The sequence below is a fragment of the Canis aureus genome, chromosome 3 (assembly GCF_053574225.1).
Source record: "Canis aureus isolate CA01 chromosome 3, VMU_Caureus_v.1.0, whole genome shotgun sequence".
NCBI lineage: Eukaryota > Metazoa > Chordata > Mammalia > Carnivora > Canidae > Canis > Canis aureus.
This window is the reverse complement of record NC_135613.1, coordinates 26,563,309-26,584,012: the sequence shown is the minus strand read 5'-3', so window position 1 is coordinate 26,584,012 and position 20,704 is coordinate 26,563,309. Positions and strand designations below refer to the sequence as shown.

The following is a 20,704-nucleotide window of genomic DNA, read 5'->3' as shown; positions in this document are numbered from 1 at the left end:
AGTTATTTAATTCATCACCTGTGGGATCCCCATCCCACTCCTACGAAAGCTGCTCCTAATTCCACCTCTGATCCACGTGGCCCCTGGCTCTGCCTCCCTCATGCGTGGGAGCAGGTCTCCATTCTATTCTCCACCCCCCTTGAGCCCCTACATCTCTAAGAAGAGCCTCTAGCTCTGCCTCATGTGTGGGGGCAGGGGCATTCCTCCTTCTCCTGACCCCTCACTTCCAGGGCCCCTTGGTGTTTGCTATGCACCTGAAGACATGCAGAGGAGCCCCAATCTTAAATTTTTAAAAATCACAACTTTGTAACCACCTCATCTCTTGCTTCTCCCCTTCTTCCTCCAAATACTGTCTGAGTGACTCCTCCACCCCAGGCTCTGTTCTAGGCAGAGGGATTCCAGGACAAGCAAAACTGGCCAAACTTACATCCTCGAGGGGCTGGTGCCGTAGCATATTTAATCTGCCTGAAGGAACAGGGAGCACCCAACCCCATGCCTTCTACCTGCTTTTAGGAAAGAAGTATGTATTGGTGAGAAGTGATCATACGTGTTTTATTGAGCATACAGAGGCAATGCCATTGTCCATCAGCGATATAATTCAGGATTAATCATCTCTGACTAAAGTCTCCACAGGGACCTGCCCCAGCTTCTCAGACATCACACTTTGTAGGACTGGTATTTCTGAAGATGGACCTGGCAAGAGGAAGGATCCCTCTGAATACAGGCCTCTGGCCCTGAGAAGACCCATGGGATTGCAGAAGAGTTCCTTTCTCTGGCCAGAGGCAGTTCCTTCCAACCCATCACTGTAGTGATGATTTTCTTTGTAAGAGCAGCTGTTATCGGGAGCTACTAACCCAGGGCTAGCCCAGCACAGCTAGACGCACCTGCTCACAGTGAATCGGGAATGGTGGGTCAGTCTGGAGAGAGACACCACAGAAGCCCTTTGGACAGTCCCAGTGGGGCCTGCATTCCACCCTGGGCTGGTCCTCATTCTGGATGCTCGCAGACAACTACTGGTCAGGAATAAAAGCCCAGAGGGAAGCTCCACACAGACCCGCTTGGCAGGCTCCTCTTCTGGAGTTACTGCCCCAAAGTAGAGAGCGGGAAGTCCTTTAGTTCCTCCTTTTCTGGGTGCACCTCTGACACCTTATTCATCTTGGTGAAAATCTGATTGATTTCCATGAATGTCTTGGCCTTGGTCTCGGGGACAACCAGGAAGATGTAGATGGTGGTGAGGAGACATATCACAGCAAAAATGATGAAGCTGTAAGCTCCAAGGCCCACCTGAGGGAAGGGGATCAGGGTTCACTTTCTCGAAAAGGTTCTCCCTTTCCCCCTTGGGGATTCGTGCATCTGGGTCCCCTGGGTCCCACTCACCTGAATGAACGGGAAGATCAAGCCCACAGTAAAGTTGGAAAGCCAGTGGACACTGCCGCCCACCATGAAGGCCGACGGCCGGGAGGACTGCAGGAAGATCTCCGTGATGAGCAGCGCGGGGATGGGACCTTGGGGGGTAGAGTGAGAGAAGAGGAAGAGCTGCCTCCTCTGAAAGCAGAGCAAGACCACACAGGGTCTTGGAGCCCCTACTGGTCAGGGCACCCAAGGCAACGGGCCCAAGGGCCAGTATGTCTCCAGTACCCCAGGGCTTGTGGAGAAGCAGGGTAAGACCAACAGCAAGAATTTGGCACCACAGGTGACACTCTGTGACATCCCTAAAAGGGGCCATGACCACCCTCAAGGCTCTCTACGCTAATCATATGGCCCATTTCAACGCACACAGTCCAGGCTGCTTTACCACTTTAACTCTAATTATGCTCTGTCCAAACCCCTTTGCAATAAGAAGGCAGGGGGAGAAGCCTTTTGGGGGCTGTATCCGGTCTCCAAGGAGCCTCTTCCAGGGAACAGAGGTTTGTAGGGCTGATGGTGCAGGGGAAGAGATGCAGAAAGCATAGAGCCGGCTCTGGGGTACATACTGGGCCCAAGGGCGTGTCCTACGACGTAGCAGATGACACAGGCAATGCTGACATAAGGCATCCAGGATATTGTGTCCTGTGGGGAGAGAACAGAGTTGGATCACACCTGCAAAGCAGGGACAACCAGGGATGGGGAACGTCGGGGATTTGGGTCCTCAGAGGGCCAGCCGCTCTGCAAGGGCTGGAGGAGGAGGGCACCTGGCTCCTCCAACAGGCAGCACCCCCCAGAGGCCTCCAGAAAATCGGCCATCAGTGGCAGTGGGCTGCTTTGGGGTGGGGGCCCCGGGGGCTTGCAGATGGTCCCCAGGCATCTGATTCGTCGTAGCTGCTAAAAGACCATTTTGGTCTTCCCCCTCATACTGCAGGCGTGGGCTCAGGGGGTGGACAGAAGACTCCTGCCTCCGCCCGAGCCCCAGCTGCCTCACCTGCAGGGCCAGAGCAACCGTCAGCACGCAGCAGGCCGTGAAGCAGACAGAGAAGCCCAGAAGGAGCAGGAACCTGCGTCCCAGGAGCTCCACCACGAACGCCTGCAAGGGAGGGGGCGCAGGATGAGCAGAGAGGCTCAGAGCCCTGCGGACAGGAGGCCGCACCTCTGCCTGGAGCTGCCTTCCTGGGAAGCCCCCGCTCGTCCCACACACCCCTTCTGGAGGGACAGCTGTGAGGAGACGCGGGCAGGTCGTGTGCCCACTTGCCCATGTGTGTGCCCCCCAGTAGGCCCCCACGCTCTCCAGTCCAGGGGTCCCACGCATTCCTGGCACAGGTAGCAACCCTGAATGCCAGACATTGGGGAAGAGCCACTTCACGCAGTGGAAGCTTCCAGACTCGGGAGCAGGGGTCTCCACCTTGGGGGTGTTGCACAGGCTGCCTCCTAAGAGACAGGCTGTCATCTGACAAGAGCCAGAGGCTGCAGATGAGGAGACCAAGAGGCACCTCGGATCCGGCTCTTTCCTTGGCTAGGACCCTCCCCCCGCAAGATGTCCTCCATCCGTGGTGGCTGTCGCAGACTCACGGCACAGATGGTCATCAGCACGTTGACAGCCCCGGTGCCCACTGTCACATACTGGACATCATGATCGTTCACCCCGGCACTCAGGTAGATCTGGTCTGCATAGTAGTAGATCTGGAAGGTACCCAGAGGCTGGTGGGGCCCTCAGGGCAACGCCTGTGATGCCGCCACCCCCCTGATGACACCGCCCCCTGGCCCCCGAGCCCCCCAGCCCCCCAGCCCAGCCCCCATACCGCGTTCACTCCCGACAGCTGCTGGCCGCCCATGAGGATGATGATGGAGATGACCTGCCACCGCAGGGACCTCATGCTGAACAGCTTCAGCACGGAGATGAAGCCTGCCGCCTTCTCGGCCTCGTCCTCCTGCTGGATCTCCTCCATCTCCCAGTCCACGTTGTCCCAGCCTCGCAGCCTCTTCAGCGCTAACGGCAGGGAGCAGGGCGTCGGCTCAGGGTGCCCCAACTTCCCACAGCCAAGACGCTGCGGCCTCTGTCCCCTGCCCATTCTGCCCCACACAGTAAAGTCTCACCATTTCTGGCAGCTTCTTCATCCTTCTTCTGGATCAGCAGGTACCGGGGGCTCTCGGGGAAGAAGGGCAAGAAGAGGAGCTGCAGAGCCGCCGGGATGCCAGTCAGCCCGAGGAGGATCGGCCAGCCTGCAGGGGTGCCGGTGTCCACGTGAGAGCCGGCTCCAGCCAGGTCACCTGCCCTCTGCGCCCCCAGCACCTGCTCTCCCAGGTGCCACTCTGTCCCGAGACCTGGACTGGTTTCCTTAAGGGTTGGACACAGAGCTGGTGACACTGGATGCCCTCCCATGCTCTGATGCAGCATGCCACTCAGGACTCTGCTGGGGCCACCAGGACATCTGAACTAGAATGGCCTGAGCAGCACTGACCATCAGAATGAAAACCACAAACAATGCAAATGTCCGTGATGGTAGAATGGATGCACGAAGCACGGTGTATTCACAGAACAGAACTCTACACTGTGCTGAAAACCCCCACAGAAGCCAAACTTGGTGGTGGGGGCAGTGGTCCACACAATGGTCCAAAACTGGATGAAGTCCAGGAATGGAAAATTAGCTTGATCTTTGCAAAAGGTGACAAAAAACTATAGGGAGATGCAAGGATGAGATGGTAAACGTCAGCACAGTTGGCTCCCCGTGGGGGTGGGAAGGCCATGGTTGAGGGGCATGCAGAAAGCTTCCAGTGGGGTGAGGTGTCTGGGAGGCCAAGTCGGTGAAGTGTCTGCCTTTGGTCCTGATTTTAGGGTCCTGGGATCAAGCCCCATGTTGGGGCTCCTTGCTCGGGGGGAGCCTGCCTCTCCCTTTGCCTCTGCCCTTCCCCTTGCTTGTGCTCAATCTCTCACTAACTCTTTGTCAAATAAATAAATAAAATATTTTTTAAAAAGCAAGCAAGCAAGCAAGCAAGCTTCTAGGGGACTGGCCTGGTTCTAGTTCCAGATCTGTGTCCAGACTGAGCACCGGTGTTTGATCTCTGACAGAGTGAAGATATGTCCATTTATGTCTTATGTGCTTCTCCTTTCTTATGTTATTTTGCACAATAAAAATGGTCCAATGAGTGAATGAGTCGTTCAGGCCCCTTCTAGGAGCTCTTAACACCTTGACTCTCCCCCGTTTCTCTTAGGGCTTGCAGTCAGTGACGATGGTGGACATCTGCATACCAGGCACTGTCCTAATGGCTCTCCGTGTGTTAATTCACTTCCCCATCACAGCCACGTCGTGAGGCAGGTGCCAGGACCAACCCCGCCCCATGCCTACAAATGCAGGCACAGAGGCCACAGGCCCCGTGCCCAAGATCAGGGGCAAAGCTCAGAGCCAGACCCAGGCATGCTGAGCCCTGGGGACTCTTCACCACCTGTTATACAGACTGAGGCTCAGACTTAGGTGACAGCCTTGTGACAACCAGCGAGTCTCACTCCTGAAATGGAAGAGGAGTAAACAAAGAACACCCGCATTTAGACGTCATCTTTTTCTCTCTCTCTCTTTTTAAGATTTTATTTCTTTGAGAGAGTGAGAGCAGAGAGAGCCAGCAGGGGAAGGGGCAGAGGGAGAGGGCAAAGCAGACTCCCCGCGGATTAGGGAGACCAACGTGGGGCTCAATCCCACACCCCAAGATCATGACCTGTGCTGAAGGCAGACGCTCAACTGGCTGAGCCACCCAGGCACCCCGACATCATCTTTTTCAAGTCCCATTTCAACCCCTGAACCTTCCCCCTAAGAAAATGATCCCGTGCAGTAGGTTCAGCTTCTGCCCTGCCCACTGCTCTGCTGGATGGCTCATCGTTTTCCCAACCTCCTCCCTTCCCTTTTCCTGAATCCAGGGCTCCGCTAATCCCAGACTCTGACTCAGTTGCCCTGTATAGCCCACCACACATATGGACTCATCTCCGATTTGGGCCACTGCCATCTGACTCTGGCCCCCACCCCACCCCCTACATGGAAACTCCTCTTGGAGACCCCAAACTGCCAAATCCAGACACCCTGTTGCAATCTTTTCAAGAAGATTGTCAGATCTCTTCACAACCACTGCACCGTGACTGCCTGCCTCCTGCACTGCTACTCTCATCTGGGCTTCCTTCCCTCCTTCCTTGTTCTTGAGCATCTGTTACGTGCCAGGAATTGTGCTGGAGATTCAATGACGAATAAGGCCAAAGTTCTGTCCAGAGGAAGGGCCCCAACAGGGAAATAGCCTCAAAAAAGGATGCAGGGACAAATGCAGTCCACACAACACTTGTAGTGCCCTGAACACACAGAGACTTTCTGCACTTCTGCCCCCATGCCCGTCAGGAATGCCTGTCCTCCTCTCCCCCCCGCCACAATCCTGGCTCCCAGCTGTACACTGGCAAACACTTCATGGGACACCAGGGCTCTGCACATTGCCCTGCATCCTGCTGATCATTTACGTGCCATCACTGGGAGACAGGAAGTTAGCCCTGTGACCCCTGGTCCCTGCTCCTTATGAGGGGCATTGAAAGGGGGATCAGTGTTTAACATGGACCTAGGCCCAAGCCACCTGAAGTGCATCCTAATGAGACTTCGGACATGTTATCCAATCTCTCTATGCTTCAGGTTCCACATCTGTAAAATGGGCATAATAAGTATCTGCCTTATAGAGTTATTTGGAGGGTTGAATGGAATTAAGATAAAGACATAGTGCCTGGCCCCCAACAAGCATGTTATACATTTTGGTTGGTGTGACTTTTTTTTTAAGGATTTAATTTATTTATTTGACATAGAAAGAGAGAGAGAGAAAGAGAGAGAGCACAAGTAGGAGAGCATCAGGCAGAGGGAGAGAGAGAAGCAGACTCCTCGCTGAGCAGGGAGCCCCATGCAGGGCTGGGATCATGACCTGGGATCATGACCCGAGCTGAAGGCAGACACCTAACCCACTGAGCCACCCAGGCACCCTGCAACTATCACTGCCTTTGCCTGTTACTGAGCACCTACTATATGCTGGGCTTGGGCCCTCGAGGAGGGAAGCGTGGGGTCTGCAGCCATCTTGAGCTTACCTTCTTTGTTTGCAAGGAGGTTCCGAAGACCAAAGATCTGGGCCACAAGAATGCCGACAGTGATGAAAACCTGAGGTACCACCCCGAGGGCCCCCCTCAGATTTTTAGGAGCCAGCTCCCCCAAGTACATGGGGACAACGTTGGAAGACAGACCTGTCAGGGGATGGAAGTAAAAACACCATCAGGAAACATTAGTCTGAGAGAGATCAGCTGCATCTCCAAACACACTTGTTCTTATCCAGTAATCACATTAGTTGGGCTGAAACTTTTGTCTCAAGGAGGCAAGAGTAAGCAAACACCTCTTTTAATTCTTCATCCTTTAAGCAATGGGGAAAAGAGAAAATAGTCTGAACCAAGGAAGTTCACAGACAAGCACCCTTGGTTTTCAACACGTGTCACCAGGGGAAGGGGACATGGGTGGCCTGACCTCTGGGCTGCCCTCCTACCTGGCTTCATGTCAGGGAAGAAAAGCCCAGGTGTGGTCTGGCACCTTGTCCTCTCTGGCTCCTTGGGAGAGTCTGTTCAGATGAGGCCAAGGACCCCTGCCCACCGGCTCCACCTTCTGAGAAGGTATATCACGTAACAAACTGATGCACAGATGCCCACATAGACACCGAAGCACTAACTCTATTTATCAGTAAGCATGACAAATGTAAATATATATCGTAAAATAATTGCTACCTCAGATTTCTGGAATCCCCACTATTTAAACTTTTAAGTTTTCTCATCTTACTGAAACAAGAAAGAATAGGTGGAACTTAATTTTATAGGCTCTAAAGTATTTTCACATATATCATCCCATTTAATTCCCCCAAAAGCCCAACAAGAGGCTGAGAATCTTGGATGGAGGTCAGCTGGGTTGTTAGTACCCCAAGGATGGGACACCCAGTCACGAGTCAGGCTGGGTCTCCAAGGGATGAGGGTCTAAGAGGAGGCTCCAGCCACAGGGAGGCCAAGGGGAACCGTGTAGGGCTCGTGGAGATTGGAGGTGCTGGCAGCGGGTGGGTATTTGATGACATCCATACAGGAAGGAATCTTTTGAGAGCCAAGTGTTCAAGCCTTGCGATTCTGCCCAAGGATATCTGCTTAGTGTTTTAAAAGAGGCTTGCTGTTCATTCACATTGGCTCGTCCCAGTTGTCGGAGCAAAGAGGGGCAGCCTTTGCAGCAGCTCTGAGAAGTCTGGTGGGGTGTGCTGTGGGGAGACCCTTGCCGGCCTAGTGCCCAAAGGGCTGGGAGGAGGCAGGGGCCCTTGACGGGTGGGCTCCTTGGTCACCACTCAGAGCCCAGGGTGGGGAAGCCCACATCTCAGCAGCAAGTCGCTTAATTAGGGACAAAATCAAAGAAGCAAACATCAGGAGGTTTGTGAAGAGATGGGTCCTCTTCATGCTCGTGCGAAGCAGTCTCTATTCTGAGACTCCACTGGGCAATCCCAGCTGGCCCATTCGGACAGAGTCCGGGAAAGTGGCTTTTACATTTGAAATTCCTTCGGTGAATGTGCCTGGCGCTCTTGCCACGCGACTTGGCCAACAGTGAGCCGGTGAACTGAGCATATCAAGTCCCACTGTCTGTCCCTGCACTGCCGTTGTCCCATACCCCCTTTGGCAGAGCTGCTGTTCACTTCCTTTTTAGGAAGTCTGAGTAGCATGCTGCTGGCTCACACACCTTCCTGACTTTTTCCAGAGCCATGTGAAAGAATTAACTACAAATGCATTATGACCTCAGATCCAAACATGATCTGAGGACCCAGGAAACTCCTGACACCTTTTCAGGGGGCTTGTGAGATCAAAACTATTTTCCAACCATCCTAGATAGTGCCCTGTTCACTCTTGTCCTCGTGAGCACACAGTGGAGCATTCCAGCGTCTACACAACCAGCAGGGCACAGAAGCAGGTCTGAGAAGCCAGCTGTCTTCTATGAAGCCAGACGTTAAAGAGATTTGCAAAAAATGTAAAGCAATGCCACTCTTCTCACTAAGTTTTTTGTTGTTTTGTTGTTGTTTTGGCATACACAACTCTTCTCATAGAGACGTGTAATGGCTTTCTGTTGCCATTTAAGTCAATTAAATGAATATTTGTTGGTTGCAATTTCTAAATGGCAAATATTGACCAATACAACCCACATGAGAAAGAAGCTCTTTGGAACCCTCAATAATTTTAAGAGTGTAAGAAGGGCCTGAGGCCAACACGTTTGAGAACTGCTGACTTCAAAGTCATGCTTATTTAAGAGTAAAGGTTGGGAGTTTTGTGATTTGTTCTCTTTTGGAGTCTAACATTTCCCTGTTGGGACCAACTCTGAAGTGCCGGATGGTCAACAGAAAAGGGCCTGCCTGCACCTGCCCACTGCTGACACCTGCCAGAAATCAGCCCTGTTTCATTAGCTGAGTTCCAGCAGGGGTGGCAGGAGGCAGGAACAGGGCCAGGCACCCTCAGGGCTCAGGCCTCAGGCCATCCAGCGCTCTCAGGGAAAGCTGTACCAGAGTAGCTTGTCATGGGGCCTATCACTTTCCTTGACAGGACCTCTTCTCTCTTCAGGGATCTTATTTTCCTCTTCTCCTGGACTCCACAGTTCCTCAACATTTCCCCTAACACTACCTCCTCACCATCTCCCCCATTGTCCACTAGCACCAGCTGAGGGACTTGCTGGCTTCCAGCCAGCTCAATCATTTATCCTCATTCCCATACTTGAAGGAGAAGATGAGAGCTGCTGGCACTGCCAGGACCAGGTGCAAGGTTGCTGGCAAGGCACCCAGGATGCAGCATTTTGGGGGCGCCCACCCTGGATGCCCACCCTGAAGGCAGGCACACGGCCCCGAAAGTAGGTGTCCTGCTCACTCCCACCAGCCCTGGGAAGTACAGTCTACAAAAGAATGTCAGGTTGGGGAAAGGCCCCACACATAGATTTAACCCCATCTCTTCAGTCTGAAGCAATTATGGGGGAGCTTCCTATGACCACCAAAGGATGGCCTCCAAGGATAACTTTGGAGGGTTTGCAAAATAGCTCTGGGACTTATGAAGCGAGAGACCCCAGTGAGTCATTGCCTTGGAGGAGTAAATGAAAACAAACCCCTGAAAAGCCCATCGCAAACATCACATAAAAGTTGTGATCACATTCCCCATAAAAGTTGAAAGGCTGCTCTCATTAAGAAGGATTCATGGGGGCAGCCCCAGTGGCCCAGTGGTTTAGCGCCGCCTTCGGCCCGTGGCATGATCCTGGAGACCCAAGATCGAGTTCTGCATCGGGCTCCCTGCATGGAGCCTGCTTCTCCCTCTGCCTGTGTCTCTGCCTCTCTCTCTGTGTTTCTCATGAATAAATAAATAGAATCTTTAAAAAAAAATAAAAGAAGGATTCGTATGTTGGATTGTTAGTCAACATGCTTTTTTTGACCAAGACCCACTAAAAAAACAGAAACCTGTTTTATATTGCAACCTGATTTTCACACCCGTATAGATAACCAAAACGAAAGTTGCAGAAGACAAGTCTTATCTCTACAGCACACGACACAGTCTACTCTGCCTAGAACAAGAAAATGCAGCTCACTAATCAAGGGTCACCACCCACTCACCGTCCCTCCTGCAGTTGAGAAAACACAAAGATAAAGGACCAGACGGGAAGCGAGCTTCTGAACAGAATTCTGTATTTCTGACTTTCACAGAACGGCTCTCTTCACCAGAAGCGGCACAGGGATGCTCTGCCCTTGGCCACCCCTGAGACTAAGTCCCCGATCCAGAGTCTGGTTCAGGGCAGAGGCAGAGGAGCAGCCTCCATCTCCCTCCTTCAGGGGTCCCAGAATGGTCTGGACCCTGGTGCCTGCCCCTCCTCATTGATTATCCTTTTTTTTTTTTTTTAAAGTATTTTGTGTATTCATAGGATACCTTAAACTTAAAGTCATATGAATGACATGAGGGTTGGGAAGGAGGAATTGGGAATATAAGGTTACAAGTTCTTTTACGTAATGTGTGAAGCAGTTTATTATTGATTGAAAAGTACACTCTAACCATTTGTAAATGTACATTTTAAATCCTACGCTGACCACTAAAAAATCTTTAAAATAAGATATAGAAAAAAAAATAAAATAAGACATAGAAATAATGTACCAATAGAGAAGATAAGATGGAATTGTTTTAAAATTTTAAATAATTATTTTAAATTAAATAAAATAATTGTTTTAAAATTTCAACTCAGGTTCTCGATCATCCTAAATTACAGAGTGGTAGCACAGGGTAGTATCATTTACCTGCACATATTCCCACCAAAAGTCTGGACAAAATGATCATCTCAAACGACCGGGCGACCTCACTGCACCCCATTAAGATGGCGGGAACTATGGAAAAGATGTTGTTGAAGAGCAAGGTTCCTTTCCTGCAGAGGAGGAAATCTCAGTTAGCCTGGGTGCAGGATTCACTTATTCATTTAAAAGATAGATGTTCACCAACTGTCCGCCCAGTTACAGCATCAGGCTCTGTGGCTGCTTTATGCTCTCTGCAGTCGAAGACTGACAGGTCAAGTGCACAGCCTGGTGTGGGAACATTCTCTCTGTGAGACAGTGGAAATGACCACAGTGCACAGCACATCAGTGGTGGGGAGCAGAAGGAAAGAGCCACATAGTACAATACACTCAAGGGTTTTTGAAATCATTAACTCTCATGATGTTAGCGTAATCTTGAAACCAGATCGGATAAGGACATTAGACGGAATGGGTAGGCCAACCTCACTTATATCACATAGATGGAAAAATTGTGCATAAAATATTAGCAGACTGAATTCAACAGCATATATAAAAATCTTTTAATGTTTTAAAAGGCCAAACAAGGAATGCCTGGGTGGCTCAGTGGTTGAGCATCTGCCTTTGTCTCAGGGTATAATCTCGAGGTCCTAGGATCGAGTCCCACATCGGGGTTCCCAAATGGAGCCTGCTTCTCTCTCTGCCTATGCCTCTGCCTCCCTCTCTCTATGTCTCTCATAAATGAATAAATAAAATCTTAAAACAGAAAAACACCAAACAAAATAAAATGCCAAATCTGGGAAAAGCAAAATTGTAATATTTTACAAATTACAGACAATCATTGTGACTCCAGATAGATAGGGAAGGCTGTCATCAGACACAAAAAGCAAAAACTGTAAAGGAGAATTAAGTCTGTCCACTCGAACATTTAAACATCTTGTATGAAAAAGATGCTATGTGTGTGATTAAGCAATAAAGCAAGAGATCAAGAAAATACTTGCCTGATACAACAGTATTATTTGGACATGCCCAGAGATGGAATTTCCTCCTGGCTGTATAATCTTGGCTAAGTTACAGCATAGGAAAATGTTTTCCTATTTTGAAAAAGGAGACGGGGCTTTTGTATGGATTGGAAGAATTAATAACCCTAAAAGTGTTCAGGATAGAGCCTGGCACAGAGGAACCCATCAATAAATTGTTGGTTGCTACTGTTATATAAGGAACAGATCCTTAGGAAAACCACAAACAACTGAATAGCTTTTATCATCTCAGGCAGACAGCTGGACAAGCAACTGTCTGCTGCATCTGTGGACCAAAAGGACCAACGGACCAAAGTCCTTTCCTTAAAAGACTCGTCCTTCAAACCTGTGATTGATTAACGTCCTGGCCCCCAGGGAAAACTGCTCAGTTCAACACCAAACTCCCAGGAAGACCTTAGGATTTTAGATCCCAAAGCAGAGGTTGTATGTTTCTAATCTCATACTCTTTTTGAAAAATACTGGAGAAGGCACTGGGTTCTGGTCTTGACTCTTGAGCTAAAGAGATCTGTGGCCAGGAAGACAATTTGACCTTACCTAGCCTCTGAGCTTGTCTGCCAAGGGAAAAAGCTGGTGGGGCGGGACTCTTAAATACTCTTAATAACAAAACCACTTTTTCATGCCCATGGAATTTACACCAGGGAGTGTGATGTCTTAAGGACCTTTTTTTTGGAATCAAACATTAGAGATCAAGAATCTCTAATGTTTCTAGAATTAGTGGCAAAAATTGAGTCTCAGTCAGTTAAGCATCTGTCTGCCTTTGGCTAGGGTCATGATCCCAGAATCCTGGGATCGAGTCCTGCATTAGGCTCCCTGCTCAGCTGGGGGCCTGCTTTCCTCACTCTCTCTCTCTGCTGCTCCCCCTGCTGTGCTCTCTCATTCTGTCAAATAAATAAAATCTTAAAAAAAAGAAAAGAAAAGAAAAGAAAAGAAAAGAAAAGAAAAGAAAAGAAAACAGAAATCATCAGAGCAGTTATTACCTAGTTTTACAAACAAAAAAAAAAAAACCATTTCAGTTTTGGCTCTCGGTTTTAAATGGTTGGGATCTAGGAGCTTCAGGAGCTGGGAATTCACATCGCCTTACCTGCCAAGTTTATTCACCAAGGGGCCGACCATGAGGGATCCGATGAAACCTCCAAAGGGGAACATGGACACGGAGACAGACCACAGCAAGGTCAAGGAAAACTCATTTATGTAGTTATTGTTACGTTCAAAATAGGTCTCATTATAAAATGCTTTCATGAGCTGGAGAACAAAGAAGAAGAGAGTGCCACAATAACTTGACCTGGTTTTGCAAAAAGAATCCCGTAAGCTGGTGGGCCAACTGACAGATGGCCTGGGCACTAGTAAAGCGAAAGGGAAAAAGGATGAAGTTGTATGAACAGCAATTAGCCCGGGCACCAGCACAGGGAGCTGCCAGGCCTCTGATAAGCACACTTCCCCCCAAGTTCTGAATTCCAGTCCTCTGGTCCTTTGCATGAGCCCTGATCCTCCAGAATCCTCTGGACAGTGCAAGGCTGCAGAAGACCAGAGCCCCCACCCGTAATCCCGAGGCCAGCCCCAGCATGCACAACCAGGCCTGGCTCTCCAGGAGAAGCTGAGGCCGGGGGCACTGGGCCCATCCCCGTGGTCCTGTGCCCACCAGTCACTCTCCTGGGCTTGTGCTGTGTGTCTCATGGGTATTTCCCTCTCCTGTTACCTGAGGACACACTGTGTGCCCGGGTGTGCACCTATTGCCACCCTTGTGGACATGCCCAGGCCCAGGGAGCTCCAAGCCCCCCTCCTCGTTTGTGGGTGTCTGTGTCTCACTCACCCCAGGGACCTACCTCGGCAGGGGAGTTAACGGCGGCCACGTTGTACCCATACTGGAAGGATGACCCAAAGGCCGCTATCAGCGTCGCCAGTGAAAGTACAAGTGTCAGCCTCTGCGGGAGGAGGAGAAATCCTGGCTCAGGTCATAGGAGGCGCTGGGGTTCAAGGGAACTCCTGATTTACTCCGATGTCACATAGAAGGATGCCAGAGAATCTGAAGATCCGTAGTCTTTCGACTGCTCCCTATCTTGAAGCCTACCTCTACCCACCTAACCTGGTAGGTTCCCTGAACCGTAGCACTTAGGGCCAGATAATTCTTTGCTCTGGGGAGCTGTCCTGTAGGCACTATAGGGCCACCTGTCCCCTACCTGTGACAACCCAGAGTCTCCAGACATTGCTAAATGTCCTCCGGGCTGGGGGGAGGCAATTGCCCCTGAGAACCGCCGGGTCAGAAAGACACTGAAGGCTCACCTACGCCAACACTCTACCTCATGTCTGAAATGCTTCCATAACATTCCTACCACGGGGCTGTATGTGCTGACAGTAGCAAATGCACTCAAGTCCTGCCTTAAACACAAACTCCCCTAAAAATCAAAAAGAAGAAAATGTGAACAATTTTAATTGTTTCTTGAGGGCCACTGATTAACTTTCTTTAGCCTCTGGACTTTTGATGGAACAGGCACACAGAGAGAAAATATATAAATCCAGGTTTCTGGGGACTCAAACACCGGTGTTCTGTGATCATATCCCCCTTTGATACATGAGGAAAATGAATACTTATTTAATGGCAAGAGGAAGTCATTAGCAAGATCATGAAAAGCTGGAGAAAAAAGTGGAAAAAGCTTCTTTTAGAATCTATGGATTCTATAATATGTTTGCCCATTGCCGCTTGCTAGCTTAATTGCAAGAATCTCCAGTTTCCTTATCTTCAAAAGGAAGGTCATCACACTCCCTCAGAGCTGTTACAAGGTTGAATTATGAAACTGTAGAGCTATGGAGGTGAATCCACAGACCAGGGCCTGGACGCAGCTCTCAGAAGCCTCCCCTGAGCACCTTCATCCATGTGCTCCCATGGAGGCCCCATCCAGGGGACACATGCCCCCCATGGCAGCCGAGGCCCTCAGGTCTTCCTCCCGGCAGTGCCTCTGCAGCGAGTTAAGTGAAGAGCAGGGCAGGGAGAGAACCTGTAGCCATCCCTGCCTTGTCCTGGTGCCCTGGAGAGCACGAGCTGGTGCTCCATACAGCAGGAGCAGGAGCAAAACCTGCAAGGAGCCCCCATAAATGAAACCTCGCCCTTCCCCTCCCTCCACCAAATGAATGAACAAATGGTTAATTCAGCAGGAAATTTCTGATAAGGGAGATAAGAGCTGTGGGCTCCAGTTTCCAGCCTCTCCTCAACCTCCACCATCCCCTAAAGGCAGGTGCATAAACAGGCACATGCACACACACACCCCACCCCAGATGCAGGACGGGGCTGAACTAGCTCACCTCCCACCTGAAGTGCTCTGGGCAGTCACTCAAATGTGAGCCAGGCATTGTTCTAAGTGCTGGGGATATAGCGGAGAACAAAACAAAGTCCCTCCCCTGTGGCTGTTCTATTGCTTGATTTCGTGGAAGGAAGGAAGGAAGGAAGGAAGGAAGGAAGGAAGGAAGGAAGGAAGGAAGGGGGAAGGAAGGAGAAAAGTGATAAAGTTTTCCTCTTCTAATTCTTTTCTAGGTAAATGATTAACTAGAAACACAACAGGCTTCACTCATGCCTCCAACCGCAACTCCTGACCACTTTCTACTTTGATGGGTCCTATGGTTTGAAGTCCTTAGCAAAGCTCTGCTGGGGAGCTGGCTGGTGCCCCAGAATGCGGGAGGCTGCCAGGCGTCCTGGACAGCCAGCAACCTGACAGCTTTTATGAGATCCCAGGGAACATTATCAGAAAGAACTCGGGCTGTAGAGTCCCTAAGCATAGGGCGCACAATTTAACTTCTATGCTTTTTGTCTTCCTCCTTGAATTCAAGAATGTGCCATAGGCACATGCAGGCATAGGGTCTATGGACCTGTAGGAGTCAGGGGGTTACCCTCTGTCGAAACAGCAAAGACATTCTGGGTAGGTTCTCACTGACCACGCTGGTCCAAACGCCTTCATTCATTAAACAAATAGTGGTTGGCAGCTGACTATATTCCAGACACCACGCTACAGTCTGATGAGCAGATCAGCTGCCCTCAACATCATGGTCCAATGGGGAAGGAGGATATTTAAAAAAAGACATAGTATTTTAATAGTTTAACTATAACTGTAGTGAGCTCTACAAAGAAAAAAACCCAGAAATGGTTTAAAAGAGGTGTCAGAAGTGTCAGGGAAGAGGGGCTCAGGTGGGGCATGGCTGAGCCAGGGGCAGAAGTACCAGCTCTGAGGACCATTTAGGGAGCAAAATCAAAGCACTGGTACCCCATCAGGAAAATGCAAATCGAAGCTACAATGAGATACAGCTTCTCATTCACAAGGATGGTTAAAATCAATAAGACAAGTAGTAAAAAGTGTTGGCAAGGGGAAGATTGGGACCCTCTCGTGTTGCTGGCAGGATTGTATGATGATGCATTCGCTTTGGAAAGCCTCACAAAGTTCAACAGAGTAACCGTACGACCCAGCAATTCCACACACAGGTGTGTACCCAAGAGAAACCAAAACTTGTTCACGCAAACAGGTGAACACAAATGTTCCTGGCAGCGTTATTCATAGCGGCCCCAAAAGGGAAACGATCCAAATGTCCATCAGTTGAAGAATACACCAACAGGTGCAGGACATCCATGCAATGCAAGATGATTTGCCCAAAGGAAGAGCAAAGGACACACACTACAAGTGCCCTTCAGCACTGCAAGGCGCTGAGCCTCGAAAGTGTGCTAAGCGAGAGCAGCCAGTCACACTGTCTGCCTCCATCTTTGTGAAATGTCCAGAACAGACAAATCCACGGAGACGGAAGGTAGATTGGTGGTTGCCAGGGGCTGGGGAGAGATGTGGATCACTGCCGGTGGGTACAGGGTTCCTTCAGGGTGATGGGAATGTTCTAAACTTGATCATGCTGATGGTTGCCCAACTGTGAATATTCATGGGTATATTTTATCCAAATTGCATACTTTTTTAAAAAAGATTTTATTTATTTATTCATGAGAGAGAGAGAGAGAGAGGCAGAGGGAGAACCAGGCTTCATGCAGGGAGCCCGACGTGGGACTCGAACCTGGATCTCCAGGATCATACCTCGGGCCGAAGGCGGTGCTAAAACCACTGGGCCACCAGGGCTGCCCAAAACTGCATACTTTCAAGGGGTAAACTGCATGATCTGTGAGTTATGTTCTCAGTAAAGGTACTATATGTAAAAAAAAGCATGTAAAAGAAAACCATGGTTTAAGCTTTCTTCTTTTTCTTCCATCTATCTTTCTTTCCTTCTTTTCTTTCTTTCTCTCTTTCTTTCTTTCTTTCTTTCTTTCTTTCTTTCTTTCTTTCTTTCTTTCGAAAAAGAAAAAGATCAAATATTGAGCTGGATTAGGGCATGAGCGAGAGCCACGCAGGTCTTCCAGCAGCTTATATAAATGACAAGTGGCCTTCAGACATGAAGGGGGGGGGGGGCGTGTATCCTCAGAGGCCAAGGGGAGCCATGACTCAGCTTATGCTTTTGGGAGAAATCGCACGTTCTTCATGCCCACAGTAAACTGGCTTCCTGTTTCATAACCATGAACACATTTTGAGACTTAGTAAAATAGTGGCCTTCGGGGTCCGTCTTCCAAATGGGTGTGATTCAAGGCTGCTGGGAAGGGAGCCCTGCCCCAAACGAATCTCTTTGGGAATTTGCTTCCTGGATCCATTCCCGCTGTCAGGGATCTCCCAGAAAAACACACACATCTCCAGAAAAATTAGTTCTTATGAATTATTAACTCTGAATCACTTTCTCACACTATTGATCCCAACGTTCACAAACGGAAAGGGAGGGACAGAGAGGTGCCTTGTCTTGTGGCCATGGTGGTTTAGAGCACCGGGCAGAGTGAGGGGGGAGCCCAAGAGCCTGGGATCGGATCCCAAGCTCCTGCTGCTCGCTGGGTGGACCTGGGCCAGTTACTGGACTTCTCTGTGTCTCAGATCCTTCACCTGTAAAAGGGGGAACCATACTCCCTCCCTCATAGGACTGATGTGAAGAATGGATGAGTTTATACCTGAAAAACACTAGAGCCACACCTGGCTTAGAGTAAGTGCTACACACAGGCTTGCTATCATCATGAGCAGCGATAGAGTCAGAAAGGAGGTTACCTGTTCCAAGATGCTAGGTATTTTGATGGTGGATGTACCCCCTAAAATTATGTGCTTTCATTTTCTAAAATGCTTGGACTTCCCCCCCCCTCCAGGCCAAGAGTCCTTTCCCTTGGTAAAAAGTCCTTGATGCCCATTGGTTAGATTCTCGCCTTTTCTTTTTACTTATGAAGGACCCAAAGGCCAGTGAGCCCATGGTCACACAGCCAATGGGGGACAGAGAGCTGGACCCCCTCCATCAGCGCACACAGTCCCTGCTTTCTGCAGGCTTCCCAGGGGCTCCCACTTTCCCTCACCTCCTAACCGCCCCCACCCCTTCACTCAGTAATCTGCAGATTCTTACCAGCAGCCACCATGGAATCATTTTGTTTTCGGGTATCCCAGGAAGCCCAGCACGTGTCCTGGCTGTTGTCCAAAGGGGCAGGTCTGCCCTCAGGCAGCCAGGAAGGGATAGCCTTCATCCCACCTGCCACTGGAGGAGGCTTCCTCCCTTGGAGAATCCAGGGAGCCTACACCTTCTGCTTGTGACCATTTTAATCATATCCTTTCAAAATGTGTTGCTTCTTTTCAGGGACCACCATGCGGGGTGTTCTTCTGCAGCCTCACCCAGGGGCACAGATGGCCAGCATGTTCCTCTTTGAAGAGAGGGCATGACTGAGGGCCTCTCCTGACCCCTGAGCCCCTAAGTTCTTGTCACCGCACAGTCCCTTTTATATAAAATAGGGGGGTTAACACTGAGCAGTATAATGATTCCTTAGTTGTCACGAGAGTCTAACAAGATCCACGTAAAGGTGCTCAGCAACCTGGAAAGCTCTGATTCTCTGGGTACGAGAACACCTCTAATGAGAAGGGACTAGGGATGTTACTCAACATTCTGCAATACTCAGGCCAGCCCCTCACAGCAAAGAATCTTCTGGCCCCTGGGGTGCCTGAGTGGCTCAGTGGTTGAGTGCCTGACTTTGGCTCAGGTCGTGATCCCAGAGTCCTGAGATCTGCCTCTCCCTCTGCCTAAGTCACTGCCTCTCTCTCTCTCTCTCATGAATAGATAAATAAAATCCTTAAAAAAAAAAAAAGGAAAAGAAAAAAGAATCTTCTGGCCCCAAATGCCATTAGTGCCCTGCTCTAAAGGGTGAGCAAAGTAATATCAGTTATGGGGGAATCATGATGTACCAGGTAATTTGAGTACATTATCTCATTATTTGCTCCAGCAGCCCTATGAAGTGGTAGGGTTATCATTCCCATTTTACAGATGCAAAAGCTGAGGCACAGAGCAGTTAAATAACTTGCCCAGGTTCCCACAGCTAGAATAGGATGGAGCAGGAACGGAACCAGGTGCTTCCAGCTCCAAAACCTGCTCTTAACCCACGAGCTACAGAGCATGCTCTCAACTTGTCTGTGCTAATGGTCTCACATCCATGCCCGGTTCAGTAATAATCTGCACAAATATGTACCTCTGCTGCCACAAATACAAGCAAATGCTGTTGCAGCAAATAAAATGCAAATTCCTTGAAAGCGTTCATAGTAAATTCATAATCTTTCTATCATTATGTATTTTCTTCAATGGGGAGACTCTCAAAGTACAATGGAAATGCTTTGAGTGAGGGGAGTGGGGTAGGAGGCAAGAGATCCAGAAACCAGGGAGCCTCTCATCTAAAAGGCTGAGAATCTCTGCTACAGATCTGAATTCGATTCGAGTCCCGCACAGTCTTTTCTGTGCCCACCTTCCTGCCATGTCGGCCCAGCCATGTGACTTGCCGAAAAACCTAAAGAAGATGTTTCTGAAGCCAAAATCCGAGCAGATCAAAATGCACCTCGCCAGCAACATGTAAGGGTTTTGTGGCTGGTTGCAGAATGCCTGCCCTTCAAGCTTTTCTGGGGGAGGCAGTGGGGACAACTTAACCCTTTGCATCTCTTCAATTTGGTTGCAGGGATTTTTCAAAGCTGTTCCAGTAGAATGATCCCCGAACAATCTCTACATCTCAATATCCCCTAAATCTGTCCTCTAGTCCCTGTCTAAGTGAACTCTGAGCAGCACCTTCCTTCCAACAGAACCCCACCACCACCGCCACCCCCACCCAGCAATGCGGAGCAGGCCCCGGCAGCAGGCTGCTTCGTGCTCCCTCCTTTGCTGGGAGGCCCACTTACCCCCTCCTTCTTGGTTGGATCCTGTTGCTCCATCTTCGGTCTGCGAGCGTGGAGTGCTGCTTACTTCCTTTCAGCCAAAATAACAAATGCACTGAATAGAGGGAGAAGACATTCTGGCTGTACTTTGGCCGTGCCAAGTAACAGCCAATAGCATTTTTATAGCCAGCCCGAGACCGAATAACCCTTTCGGGAGTCCAGAGGTGCGTCTTCTTTCACTTCTTTTAAATGAACCGTCTGGGGTTTCGCTCAGCAAGCGGGCGCCCCCCCCAGGAGCGCAGGCACCGCGCCTTCCTGATTGGGACAGTCTGTGGTACGTGCTCGCTGCGAAAGCCTCCACTAGGCAGGCTCGTGATGAGTGACTGGAAGGGTTATTTCTGTCACAAACGCATGGAAAGCCGCTGGCCCCACACCATAGCAGGTAACCCGAGGGCAAGAGTTAGGGTCACCAGAGGTTTCTCAGAAGTGGTCCCTGCCAAGAAGCTTGCAGCAAATCCTTCCGAGAGGCAGCTTTTGCTCAAATAACCATGCCACACTTGCTCAGAGAGTTTATTTTCCTCTGGAAGAACCAAGTGATTTTATGTGTAATCATCCCTACTGTAAAGGCAGTAGTTAGTCTGGATGTCTTTATCTACAGGGCAGGGAAAGTGAGTCACGGCTGCTGGTTTGGGTCCTCCATGCATGACCAGG

At 49.9% G+C, this 20,704-nt stretch overlaps 1 protein-coding gene across 3 annotated transcripts; it reads right to left on the bottom strand.

Annotated features, from left to right (window-relative positions):
- Positions 1-531: 531 nt before the first annotated feature.
- On the bottom strand, positions 532-20,369 carry LOC144310409 (solute carrier family 2, facilitated glucose transporter member 5). Of its 3 annotated transcripts, XM_077891324.1 has the most exons (12): positions 20,018-20,364; positions 13,595-13,693; positions 12,853-13,013; positions 10,744-10,868; positions 6,509-6,661; positions 3,508-3,633; positions 3,213-3,400; positions 2,983-3,093; positions 2,399-2,500; positions 1,974-2,049; positions 1,378-1,505; positions 532-1,284 (listed from the first exon to the last, which is right to left on the bottom strand). In XM_077891324.1, exons 1-12 carry the CDS (start codon positions 20,048-20,050, stop codon positions 1,081-1,083), a joined length of 1,506 nt encoding a protein of 501 aa, XP_077747450.1. In that variant the 5' UTR covers positions 20,051-20,364; the 3' UTR covers positions 532-1,080. The 3 variants fall into 3 exon arrangements, with proteins under 3 accessions (XP_077747450.1, XP_077747451.1, XP_077747452.1); XM_077891325.1 differs by lacking the exon at positions 2,983-3,093; XM_077891326.1 differs by lacking the exons at positions 10,744-10,868; positions 12,853-13,013; positions 13,595-13,693 and having other exon boundaries at positions 20,018-20,369.
- Between the last annotated feature and the right edge of the window lie 335 nt (positions 20,370-20,704).

Excerpts from the sequence above, each read along its gene's own strand:
- LOC144310409 (XM_077891324.1), bottom strand. The coding sequence starts at position 20,050 with ATGGAGCAACAGGATCCAACCAAGAAGGAGGGG. Across the intron at positions 3,401-3,507 it reads TGAAGAAGCTGCCAGAAATG|CGCTGAAGAGGCTGCGAGGC; the intron begins GTGAGACTTTAC and ends CCCTGCCGTTAG. Across the intron at positions 3,094-3,212 it reads AGCTGTCGGGAGTGAACGCG|ATCTACTACTATGCAGACCA; the intron begins GTATGGGGGCTG and ends GGTACCTTCCAG.